Genomic DNA, 12,077 nt, shown 5'->3' on the forward strand with positions numbered 1-12,077 from the left:
GATGGATGAGCCTTCCCCGTAAACATCTGGAAAGGAAAATGTCAACACCTTTGTAAGACTCCTCTTTATCTTATGAAGCTCTGTTCTAATATATATATTGTATTTAAACATTCTTGAACATTTTAAGAATAAAGAATTAGCAGTATGGCTTTACTTGCACTCTGAAACCTTGCCTATTGTTTAAAAGTAATAAGTGAGAGTTCAAGATATCAGTTTCTATGGAGCTTTGTCTCTTATTTAAAAACCATCAGTAGAAAAGAAAACACAAACCATATAAAAAGCACAATCATAAATTGAAGCAGAATCAATCATTGTGTTGCATTGAATAAAGACATTTATAAATGTGCATTTGTGTTTGAAACATGCATCAAAATAAACAACAAGCATTACATAAGAAGAGGGTTTCCTAGAAGAGAAAATACATGTTTATTATAACAAAATGAGGTCTCCACTTCTGTTCGTGTCATTATCCATGGGCCACACTTACCTCTTTACGGAGGTGCGAGGCTCTGACGTACCTGAAGCAGCCATCAGACGCAAGAGAAGCGGAGGGTGGCACTGCCTGAAAAGAGGACTTGCCAATCCAAAGGATGCCCCATGTGGGATACATGAGGGGAGCGGAGGAAGGCTATGGGGCATGATTACAACGAGCTGGCGGAGCGCGGCGTTAGCCTCCTTGGCTTCACGCCACGCTCCGCCATTTCTGCAACGCAGGGCTGCACCATATCTACAACATACCGTGCAGCCCTGCGTTTCCCCCTGCGCTGGTGCTAAACGTAGCAGCCTCACGCCAATGCAGGCACCCTTGCACCATTGTGCAAGGGCGTCTGCGTTGAGGAGAAGATTGCTTCCGCCTTCCTGCACATAAACAATCTTTAAATGGCGTTTTGTACCTTTTTTGTGTGCTGCTTAATGCAGCACATACAGAAGTTGCAAAATGTCATTTCTGTTTTTTGATTGTTTGTGTGCAGACAGGGGGACCTATCGGCACATATGAAGCATTGGCAGTATGCTGTGTCCATGTGTGCTGCACAAGGCAGCACACAGCGCAGCACACAGCGCGGCACAACGCAGCACACAGGGAACTAGCAAAAATGAGGCGCAAAAAGCATTTCTCCCCCGCTTACTCCTTGTTAAGACCAGGCTTTCCATGGTCTTAATTTTAGCGCTGCCACCTCTTTATGTCACCTATTTAAATATAGGGAAACATCAGAATGAATCGGTGTTGCAGTGGAACGCCCACAGCAACACCCGCTGCCCTCCCCTTTCACGCGGGGGCCTTATTTACAAGGCAGCGTTAAGACACGTTAAGTGGATTGACAGAGCCCCTATCGCCATCACAGTGAGGTGGTGGTTGCAATAGGGGGTTGTAAGAATGCCCCGCTGTGTCTCTGTCCTTCTGTCTGCACAGTTCTTTCTCTCCGTACTTCTGTCCGCACAGTTCTATGTCTCTGTCCTTCTGTCCTCACAGTTCATTCTCTGTCCTTCTGTCTGCACAGTTCTTTCTCTCCGTCCTTCTGTCCGCACAGTTCTATGTCTCTGTCCTTCTGTCCACACAGTTCTATGTCCCAGTCCTTCTGTCTGCACAGCTCTATCTCTGTCCTTCTGTCCGCACAGTTCTCTCTGTGTCCTTCTGTCTGCACAATCCTATGTCTCTGTCCTTCTGTCTGCACAGCTCTATCTCTGTACTTCTGTCCACACAGTTCATTCTCCGTCCTTCTGTCTATACAGTTCTATGTCTCTGTCCTTCTGTCTGCATACTTCTACCGACCGAGTGTACTGTGTCTAGTCTCTGCCCTTGTCGGTAATCTGTCAGGGCTGTGCCCCGTCAGCCCTGCCCCATGTCTCTCTTGCTCTCCTGCCCCATCTCTCTCTCTTGCTCTCCTGCCCCATGTCTCTCTCTTGCTCTCCCGCCCCCTGTCTCTCTCTTGCTCTCCCGCCCCATGTGTCTCTCTTGCTCTCCCGCCCCATGCCTCTCTCTTGCTCTCCCGCCCCATGCCTCTCTCTTGCTCTCCTGCCCCATGTCTCTCTCTTGCTCTCCTGCCCCATGTCTCTCTCTTGCTCTCTTGCCCTCCTGCCCCATGTCTCTCTCTTGCTCTCCTGCCCCATGTCTCTCTCTTGCTCTCCTGCACTGCCCCATGCCTCTCTCTTGCTCTCCTGCCCCCTGTCTCTCTTGCTCTCCTGCCCCCATGTCTCTCTCTTGCTCCCCTGCCCCATGTCTCTCTCTTGCTCTCCTGCCCCCTGTCTCTCTCTTGCTCTCCTGCCCCATGTCTCTCTCTTGCTCTCTCTCTTGCTCTCCTGCCCCTGTCTCTCTCCTGCCCCTGTCTCTCTCTTGTCTCTCTCTTGCTCTCCTGCCCCATGTCTCTCTCTTGCTCCCCTGCCCCATGTCTCTCTCTTGCTCTCCCGCCCCATGTCTCTCTCTTGCTCCCCTGCCCCTGTCTCTCTCTTGCTCTCCCGCCCCATGTCTCTCTCTTGCTCTCCCGCCCCATGTCTCTCTCTTGCTCTCCCGCCCCATGTGTCTCTCTTGCTCTCCTGCTCCCTGTCTCTCTCTTGCTCTCCTGCCCCATGTCTCTCTCTTGCTCTCCCGCCCCATGCCTCTCTCTTGCTCTCCTGCCCCATGTCTCTCTCTTCCTCTCCTGCCCCATGCCACTCTCTTGCTCTCCTGCCCCATGTCTCTGTCTTGCTCTCCTGCCCCATGTCTCTCTCTTGCTCTCCTGCCCCATGTCTCTCTCGTGCTCTCTTGTCCTGCCACATGCCTCTCTCTTGCTCTCATGTCCTGCCCTTGTCTCTCTTGCTCTCCTGTCCTGTCCCATGCCCCTCTCTTGCTCTCCTGCCCCATGTCTCTCTCTTGCTCTCTTGCTCTCCTGCCCCATGTCTCTCTCTTGCTCTCCTGCCCCATGTCTCTCTCTTGCTCTCCTGTCCTGCCCCATGTCTCTCTCTTGCTCTCCTGCCCCATGTCTCTCTCTTGCTCTCCTGTCCTGCCCCATGTCTCTCTCTTGCTCTCCTGCACTGCCCCATGTCTCTCTCTTGCTCTCCTGCCCCATGTCTCTCTCTTGCTCTCCTGCCCCCTGTCTCTCTCTTGCTCTCCTGCCCCATGTCTCTCTCTTGCTCTCCCGCCCCATGTCTCTCTCTTGCTCTCCTGCCCGCTGTCTCTCTCTTGCTCTCCTGCCCCATGTCTCTCTCTTGCTCTCCCGCCCCATGTCTCTCTCTTGCTCTCCTGCCCCCTGTCTCTCTCTTGCTCTCCTGCCCCATGTCTCTCTCTTGCTCTCCCGCCCCATGTCTCTCTCTTGCTCTCCCGCCCCGTGTCTCTCTCTTGCTCTCCTGCCCCCTGTCTCTCTCTTGCTCTCCTGCCCCATGTTTCTCTCTTGCTCTCTCTCTTGCTCTCCTGCCCCTGTCTCTCTCCTGCCCCTGTCTCTCTCTTGTCTCTCTCTTGCTCTCCTGCCCCATGTCTCTCTCTTGCTCCCCTGCCCCATGTCTCTCTCTTGCTCCCCTGCCCCATGTCTCTCTCTTGCTCCCCTGCCCCATGTCTCTCTCTTGCTCTCCCGCCCCATGTCTCTCTCTTGCTCTCCTGCCCCATGTCTCTCTCTTGCTCCCCTGCCCCATGTCTCTCTCTTGCTCCCCTGCCCCATGTCTCTCTCTTGCTCCCCTGCCCCATGTCTCTCTCTTGCTCTCCCGCCCCATGTCTCTCTCTTGCTCTCCTGCCCCATGTCTCTCTCTTGCTCCCCTGCCCCTGTCTCTCTCTTGTCTCTCTCTTGCTCTCCTGCCCCATGTCTCTCTCTTGCTCCCCTGCCCCATGTCTCTCTCTTGCTCCCCTGCCCCATGTCTCTCTCTTGCTCTCCCGCCCCATGTCTCTCTCTTGCTCTCCTGCCCCATGTCTCTCTCTTGCTCCCCTGCCCCTGTCTCTCTCTTGTCTCTCTCTTGCTCTCCTGCCCCATGTCTCTCTCTTGCTCCCCTGCCCCATGTCTCTCTCTTGCTCCCCTGCCCCTGTCTCTCTCTTGCTCCCCTGCCCCTGTCTCTCTCTTGCTCTCCCGCCCCATGTCTCTCTCTTGCTCTCCCGCCCCATGTCTCTCTCTTGCCCTCCTGCCCATGTCTCTCTCTTGCTCTCCCGCCCCATGTCTCTCTCTTGCTCTCCCGCCCCATGTCTCTCTCTTGCTCACCCGCCCCATGTCTCTCTCTTGCTCTCCTGCAGTCTCTGATACTCAGAGTCCTCCCTCTTGTCTTGCAGATGAAGCTGCCCCTGCGAAGGAGAAGTGCAGGACAGGGATGAAGCATGAGGTCCCTGCGGGTTACTTCCTGCGGAACGTCTGGCACCCTGTCTACTGCAGCATGAACAGGTTCCCCTCACTGGAGGACAAGAATGGCTGCCTGAAGGGGAAGTCGCTTCACCTCGTCGGAGACTCCACCACCAATCAGTGGACTCATTTCTTCATCGACAAACTAACCAGTAGGTTGTGTTCACCACATGAGCAGTAGGCCTGGGTATCAAAGAAAATTGGTAATTCTGCGTTACTCTTGTAATGGTGAATAAGTGATAAATGTGGCGGCTCCACTTGTCGAATTACCTCAGATGGAATGCAGTGGTTGTTACACTTAGAGGGACTCCTCCCTCTACCCATCGTATTTGGAAACCACTGCATACCCCTCGAGGCCCGTACATACTCGGCAGTGTTTAGAAGTTGTAATCACTGCAGAACATGCAAAGACGCCGAGTGGTATAGAGTGGTTTCTACACTTGGAATCCACTTCATACCACTCGAAGCCCTTACATACGCTGCACTGATTAAAAGTTGTAGGGGGATATTCTCAAGAACGTGTGATAATCATTGCAAAATAAGCTTAATGCAACTTTGCACATCGCAGTCTATCGCGACAAAATAACCCTGTATCAATGTTGTATTACCAACCCGGCTGCACCTTGCAATAGTAGCAGGATAACATGCCAAATGACTGCGTAAAAATCAACGCAACGATGAAAAAATGCAAAAAATGTTGTGATGCCCAAGTCGCAATACAAAAATATGCGTCAGGCCTGCAATTCCCACGCGTCATGCGTGAAAATGCACCATAAAAGCACTGAAAAAAACACAACAAAGCCAAACCAAACTGCGTAGCACCATGGATGCACCCAGGCCGAGTGCAGAGGACAACTCGAACCCCACAAGCCCCACGGAGGACCAGCCAGTAACCTTGTGTACGGGGAAGGGCAAGGAGAAGAGGAAGAGGAAGACGGGCTTCAGTCCGCAGGAAGACCAGATCATCGTCACAGAGGTGACAGAACACTACCAACAACTGTTCTTCACCTCTACTGCGTCATTACAAAAGGAAATATAGCAGTCCATCTTCAACAACGTGAATGCAGTCGGAGTGCTGAGGAGGTCAATGGAGGAGGTCAAGGGGCGCTGGCATGATATGCTTAGCCAAAACAAACAGAAACTCACTGCCAACAGGAAAGCAGCAAAGGGGACTGGAGGTGGGTGTCCTGCGGCACAGGAGGAGTTGGAAGAAATGGTGGCCACAGTCATTAGTGTGGAGACGGAGCAAGGAGTCGGGAGCCCAGACACAGCTTGACATGAACTGACCCAACAGCAACAGCGTGAGTAACGACCAGTGACTGGGAGGACGAAGGGAGATGGGCACCATGGCACACATGCACAATCAAGTGTAGCACACTGCACATCACAATGATTGTGGAACATGTCCCTGATACCCTTGACACACTGCAGCACACATAGAAACAACAAGTAGGCCCCCGTCCACAATGTGCACAAAGGGGCCCCACTCTCGATCACCAATCTCACAACCGACCCATGCACATGTGCTGAAGCCAGCAAAGCCGCGGCACTGTGAGCCACACTGACGACGCAAGTGACACTGCATGACTGATAGCATCACATCCTCAAAGTAGCAGGTCACACTCTGACACATCCACATGCACATACAACCCCTGACGTCAACAACGCATCTGAAGACAAACAATGCACAAGAGTACCAAAAACATCCAAGAGCACAAATGACCCAAGTCGTCCACACCTCAGCACCCGAAAAGCACACAAGTCAAAGGCGCACCACCTCAAAGGGATAATGGGCCGCAAAATCAGAGCTGCAGGGGCGACTCTCCCAAAATGCAGAACACACACACAGCAATCACAGCACATCAACATTGATGACAATGTGGTACAAAATGCAACACTTACACTACAGAACAGAGGACACAACTGGTGCTGCTTATGCGTAGAAACTGACCAATCACATATGGCAATGCATGAAACTGTGAGATGATAATGTGCGAGTACAACTGCATATCCGTCATGTAGTCGGAATGTTCACCAAAACAGTCACAACGTACAGTGTCATGATGTCTGTCTGGAAACATGTACAATGCGTCAACATACATGGCACACACTGTTAACCTGCATCACCCATTTACAGAAGGACAATCAACACCTCCTGTAGAGCAGACAAGACATATCTTCAGTGATGATGAAGAGGACACTGTGCACATTTGCCCCAACACCCTCCACCGTATCGTAGACAGCCTCTGCACCCCACCTCCAGGAGCAGGGCAGGCCAGCTGCATCGAGGTGACCCCACCCCCAGCACAGACCACCAGCAGGAAGCACACACCACTACGGCTGTCTCCCAGGTCCACCATGACCAACACATGGCATTCCAACGCAATGTGTTAGGGTGCCAGGAGAAGATGGGTGATCAGCTGCGGGTAGGGTTCAACCTCATGGCAGCCAAACTAGATGCCATATGTGGGTGTCTGAGTCCCATTAGGGACCACTTACAGTCCCTAACGGACACACACCGTCCGGACCATGCTCCCCGACGATCCTTGGCTGACCTAGCTGGAACCATTACTTGGATACAAGAACTTTCTAGTCAGAGAGGCTCCAGCGATGACAGCACAGAGTAGGCACAGATGCGGAGGACAGTGGAGACCATGGAGCCGACGCAGGCTGGAAGTATGGCAGCTATGGCTAAACACCAGCGACATGTAGCTGGGATCTTCCATGCCCTGCAGATCCTCATCCTGCCATTGCAGCCACAGAGCCTGTCCCAGATGACTGCTGCAGGAACTTCCACATACACATCTCCACCCTCTGATGTGTCAGTGGCACACAGTGATGCAGCCCTACCACCTCCGCCCCCTGATGTGTCAGTGGCACACAGTGATGCAGCCCTACCACCTCCGCCCCCTGATGTGTCAGTGGCACACAGTGATGCAGCCCTACCACCTCCGCCCCCTGATGTGTCAGTGGCACACAGTGATGCAGCCCTACCACCTCCGCCCCCTGATGTGTCAGTGGCACACAGTGATGCAGCCCTACCACCTCCCCCCCCTGATGTGTCAGTGGCACACAGTGATGCAGCCATACCACCTCCACACACACCTGACACACCGGACACAGAAGAAGTATCAGAGGACTAAGATGTCGATGGTAATGACTGTGGGAGGAAGGAGGTTGTAGCCTCCATCCCCGCCATATAACCTGTCCCGGCCTGGTTCAGCCCTCTGCATCATGCCCTGGAAAAACACCTCCCACTGTCCCCCGATACACACTGCGACATGCACCTGTACCCCGACATGGACTGCTATATCTGCTCTGGCAAGCGAGAGAGAACAGCCACAGACTAGCCCGATGACAAGCGAGAGAACAGCCACAGACTAGCCCAATGGCAAGAGTGAGAGAACAGCCACAGACTAGCCTGGATGACAAGCGAGAGAGAACAGTCACAGACTAGCCCAATGGCAAGAGTGAGAGAACAGCCACAGACTAGCCCAGGTGGCAAGCGAGAGAACAGCCACAGACTGGCCCAGGTGGCAAGCGAGAGAGAACAGCCACAGACTAGCCTGGGTAGCAAGCGAGAGAGAACAGCCACAGACTAGCACAGGTGGCAACCGAGAGAGAACAGCCACAGACTAGCCTGGATGACAAGCGAGAGAGAACAGTCACAGACTAGCCCGATGGCAAGAGTGAGAGAACAGCCACAGACTAGCCCAGGTGGCAAGCGAGAGAACAGCCACAGACTAGCCCAGGTGGCAAGCGAGAGAGAACAGCCACAGACTAGCCTGGGTAGCAAGCGAGAGAGAACAGCCACAGACTAGCACAGGTGGCAAGCGAGAGAGAACAGCCACAGACTAGCCTGGATGACAAGCGAGAGAGAACAGCCACAGACTAGCCCGATGGCAAGCGTGAGAGAACAGCCGCAGACTAGCCCGATGGCAAGCGAGAGAGAACAGCCACAGACTAGCCTGGATGACAAGCGAGAGAGAACAGCAACAGACTAGCACAGGTGGAAAGTGAGAGAGAACAGCCGCAGACTAGCCCAGGTGGCAAGTGTGAGAGAACAGCCGCAGACTTGCCTGGATGACAAGCGAGAGAGAACAGCCGCAGACTAGCACAGGTGGCAAGTGAGAGAGAACAGCCGCAGGCTAGCCCAGGTGGCAAGTGTGAAAGAACAGCCGCAGACTAGCCCGGGTTGCAAGCGTCACGTTGCCTCAGAGGCTCAATGTTTCCGATCCGGGCATGTAAACAAAGGTCCTGGGTAACTATAGGCTGAGATGAATTCAAGCCTTTCATCTGTCAGATTGTTGTGTCCCTCAGTGTCATGCCCTCTCTGCGACGGGTATGCCCTGATGTGTGTGCTGGGTTCCATACCACGAGGCCTGGGTGAAATTGTGATTACGCCAGAGTAATCGGTCTAATGTCAGTAGTTACGCATGACTCTGATGACTGAAATTACCAATTACACTAGTTTGAGTAATTAAGAGTAACTTGGGCAAAAATACAACAGCAGGAGAACGGGAACAACGATAGCCTCCTTGGCTTAACGCCACGCCCTGCCACTTCAGAATTGCAGGGCGGCACCATATTTACCCTGCGCTGGTGCTAAATGTAACCTCCCGTGGCGGTTCAGAATAGACTGGGATGCAGCCCAAGTAGTTCTCAGTGGCTGAGGTTTATCCATGCATGCCACCCTTCACATTCTGTTTTCCTCAGAGCTTGGTTATTGGGGGGCAGAAAGTTTCATGTGGAAACAGTGGGCCCGATTCACAGAACTAACTTAAGACAAAATCTAAACTTACTACCATTTTGGTATTGACAGAAGGCACTTACTCATTTCGGTATTCACAGAACTTACGAGTCCTAACTTTAGGACTCCTAAATGCCTTCTGTGAATACCGAAAGTCTTACAAGTAGGACTTTTCTCAATTTAATAGTAGTAAAGTTGAGAAAAATCCTAATTTTAAGACTTTCGGTATTCACAGAAGGTATTTAGGAGTCCTAAAGTTAGCAGTCCTAACTTTACTACTACTAAATTGAGAAAAATCCTAACTTTAAGAATTTCGGGATTCACAGAAGGCATTTAGGAGTCCTAAAGATAGGACTCCTAACTTCTGTGAATACTGAAATTAGTAAGTGCCTTCTGGGAATACCAAAATGAGTAAGTGCCTTCTGTTAATACCAAAATGGTAGTAAGTTTAGGATTTTGTCTTAAGTTAGTTCTGTGAATCGGGCCCAAAGGATTTGAAGGCTCATTGAGCAAACAGACCGTATTCATTTAGGTGCAGTTTGCCTAATAATACATGCAAAATGCGTTGCTGCCAATGTTTCATTTTGTTTATGTATGATGTCTCCTTGCGCCTTTTCTTCTATAATCTTTGTTTTTTGGTCTAGAGTCCCCACATACCTACACGGGGTAGGGTTACGTTCATGTGTCAGATGTCTGTTGAAACTGATGCAACTTTGTGAGCTGCTGCTCTACTTTGTCATTAATTTAGCTCTTTTGTGAACTGCTTGTATGGAGCTGTAATTGTCCTTGTGGTGAACTAAAAGTTAGCTTTTCATTTCCATACAACAATTGCATACATACAATTGCAAACTAATAAATGTAATGTAATGTAAGGTGGATTTGAAGAGCGCTGCTTGTCACCCATGAGGGTATCCAGGCGCGGAATAAATAAATATATATGGTGTGGACTGGCTAACACCATACGTCTTCATTTGAGGAGTCCTTTGCTCTGCTGGTTTTGTATTCTTGACTTGCTCTAATTCCTTCTTTCTTCCTTTCAGCTCTCAAAGACATTGATCTCCACCTAAAGGAATTGCACAGGAAACGTCTGATGGTGGACACAGACCGCAACATCCAAATCAGGTTCCAAAAACATGGAAATCCATTCTTATGTCTTTCATTCTATTCAGTTTTGGAGAACCCGATTCTCCCAGAAATGATTGCCCGAGTGGGTGGGAACAAGGACACGGTCATCACCTTTACGGTTGGCGCACACTTCAGACCGTACCCTCTGCACATCTACATCCGCCGCGCACTCAACATCCGCAAAGCCCTACAGGAGCTGCTCCTGAGGAGCCCGGAGACAATAGTCGTCCTCAAAACTGAAAACACAGCCTTTGAACCAAAAGCTATTGAGACACTAAATGACTTTAATGGCTACATTCAGTACCAGATCATGAACTCTCTGCTGAAGGACCTGAAGATCGGCACGGTGGACGCCTGGGACATGACCACCGCTTTCGCTACCAACAATATGCACCCGCCGCCAGATATGATTGAGAATGAGATTAACCTCTTCCTTACTTTCCTCTGTTGAAGTAGGGGCAGGAGGGAGAGGGTTTCCTTTTCTAAATGTAGATGGGTGTTTGTTACCAGATCTCTGCACATGAATGTGGGTTAGCATGAATCTGTGTGATATGCAAGAAACACAGACTTGTCCAAACCTTTTCTTAAGAAACCAGTTTCTCTCTTTGTGTGGAAAAACGTTGCGGCCATCCCTGTTCCACCTCTGACTAGCCGTCTTCCCTCTGGACCTACACCCATCTCTCCTCCTTCCCCTGTTATATTTCAAATAGGTACCCTAATATCGGCCCGGGTAATATCAATGAATGGGTATTCATTAGAGTTCTTGGGGACCAGGCAGGGGCTACACCACCTACCTCACCATATCTACGTACAATGTTCATCCCATACGTCATCCTCAAATCCAACAATGGCTAATACATGAGACAAGGGACAAAGAAACCCTAGATACTTTTCGTATAAATACATCACATCTTGCTAGGGTTGGTAGAAGGAACCGAGACTTCCAGGCCGACACACTGACCAGAAACGCTGAGGCTCCTGCATGCAGACGCTCCAGCTGACAGTGGTCTGAACATCCCTTGCGGGGCGTCCAACTCGAGACCAAGAAGGGCTTCGACATTTCTCATACTTCAGGTAATGGTGTTCGACTAAATCCTAGAGGGATTCATGGCTTCACAACTACTCGCATGCTAGGTATACTTAGGTGCATCTAGACAGGCATCGTAGGAGTACGCACACTTTCATCCTGCGGTTTATATTCATGTATATATTCATGCTTATTGCAAGATGGTAGAACTGTACCATCCTTTTATTTTCACTGTACTGCTAATCATATCTCTGACACTGTCTAATGGTTGTTATGGCTCATCTATTTTACACAAGAATAACAACTGTTCAATAAATCCTTATTGAAATGCCCAGACTGTTTGTCTCAGAGATACATGGAATAAACAAAGTGAGCACGAGGGACTGAGCAAAAAGTAGCACATTGTTTCCACGATCCTGTGGGATCAGGGTTGTCATGTTCTAAGTTTGCCAGAAACTATTCTCTCCCCGATAAGAGGAGACACTGATGGCACTGTGAGCTAGCTTATATGCAAACAGGCTAAAGTTCTCGGTGGGGGTGCACGGACTCAGTCTGTCACCAAACCCGCAGTTTATGTTATCCAAACGCGCAGGTCCTGCATGGGCACTATAGGAACTACACGACACGGTGCTGCCAATGTTGGTTGGCTACTTATTTAAAAGTTGAATCTGAGTAGTTCAGTCATGCTATTCTCAGACCCCCTACTCACAAAACACCAGAGACGTCTGTAGTGGGTGGACACAAAATCCGCCACAGCTGAGTAGGCAAAAGAAATCCTATTTATTAGCTGTTGGTTAATCAAGATTGATGGACATAGTGTTCCTAAAATTGTGCAATAAAACCTTATCTTACTTCTCTTGAGCAATCTTCTTTTAAAAATGCC

At 50.4% G+C, this 12,077-nt stretch overlaps 1 protein-coding gene across 1 annotated transcript in view; it reads left to right on the top strand.

Moving 5' to 3' along the window:
- The window catches only part of LOC144785703 (NXPE family member 4-like), a 162,520-nt gene extending 150,993 nt beyond the window's left edge, over positions 1 to 11,527 (top strand). The window contains exons 8-9 of the mRNA XM_078664489.1: positions 4,226 to 4,444; positions 10,083 to 11,527. Of these exons, the coding sequence (XP_078520615.1) occupies positions 4,226 to 4,444; positions 10,083 to 10,618 (755 nt within the window). The 3' untranslated portion in view covers positions 10,619 to 11,527. The remainder of the gene's footprint in view (positions 1 to 4,225; positions 4,445 to 10,082) is intronic.
- The last annotated feature ends 550 nt before the right edge of the window (positions 11,528 to 12,077 follow it).

Source organism: Lissotriton helveticus, chromosome 10 (assembly GCF_964261635.1).
Source record: "Lissotriton helveticus chromosome 10, aLisHel1.1, whole genome shotgun sequence".
NCBI lineage: Eukaryota > Metazoa > Chordata > Amphibia > Caudata > Salamandridae > Lissotriton > Lissotriton helveticus.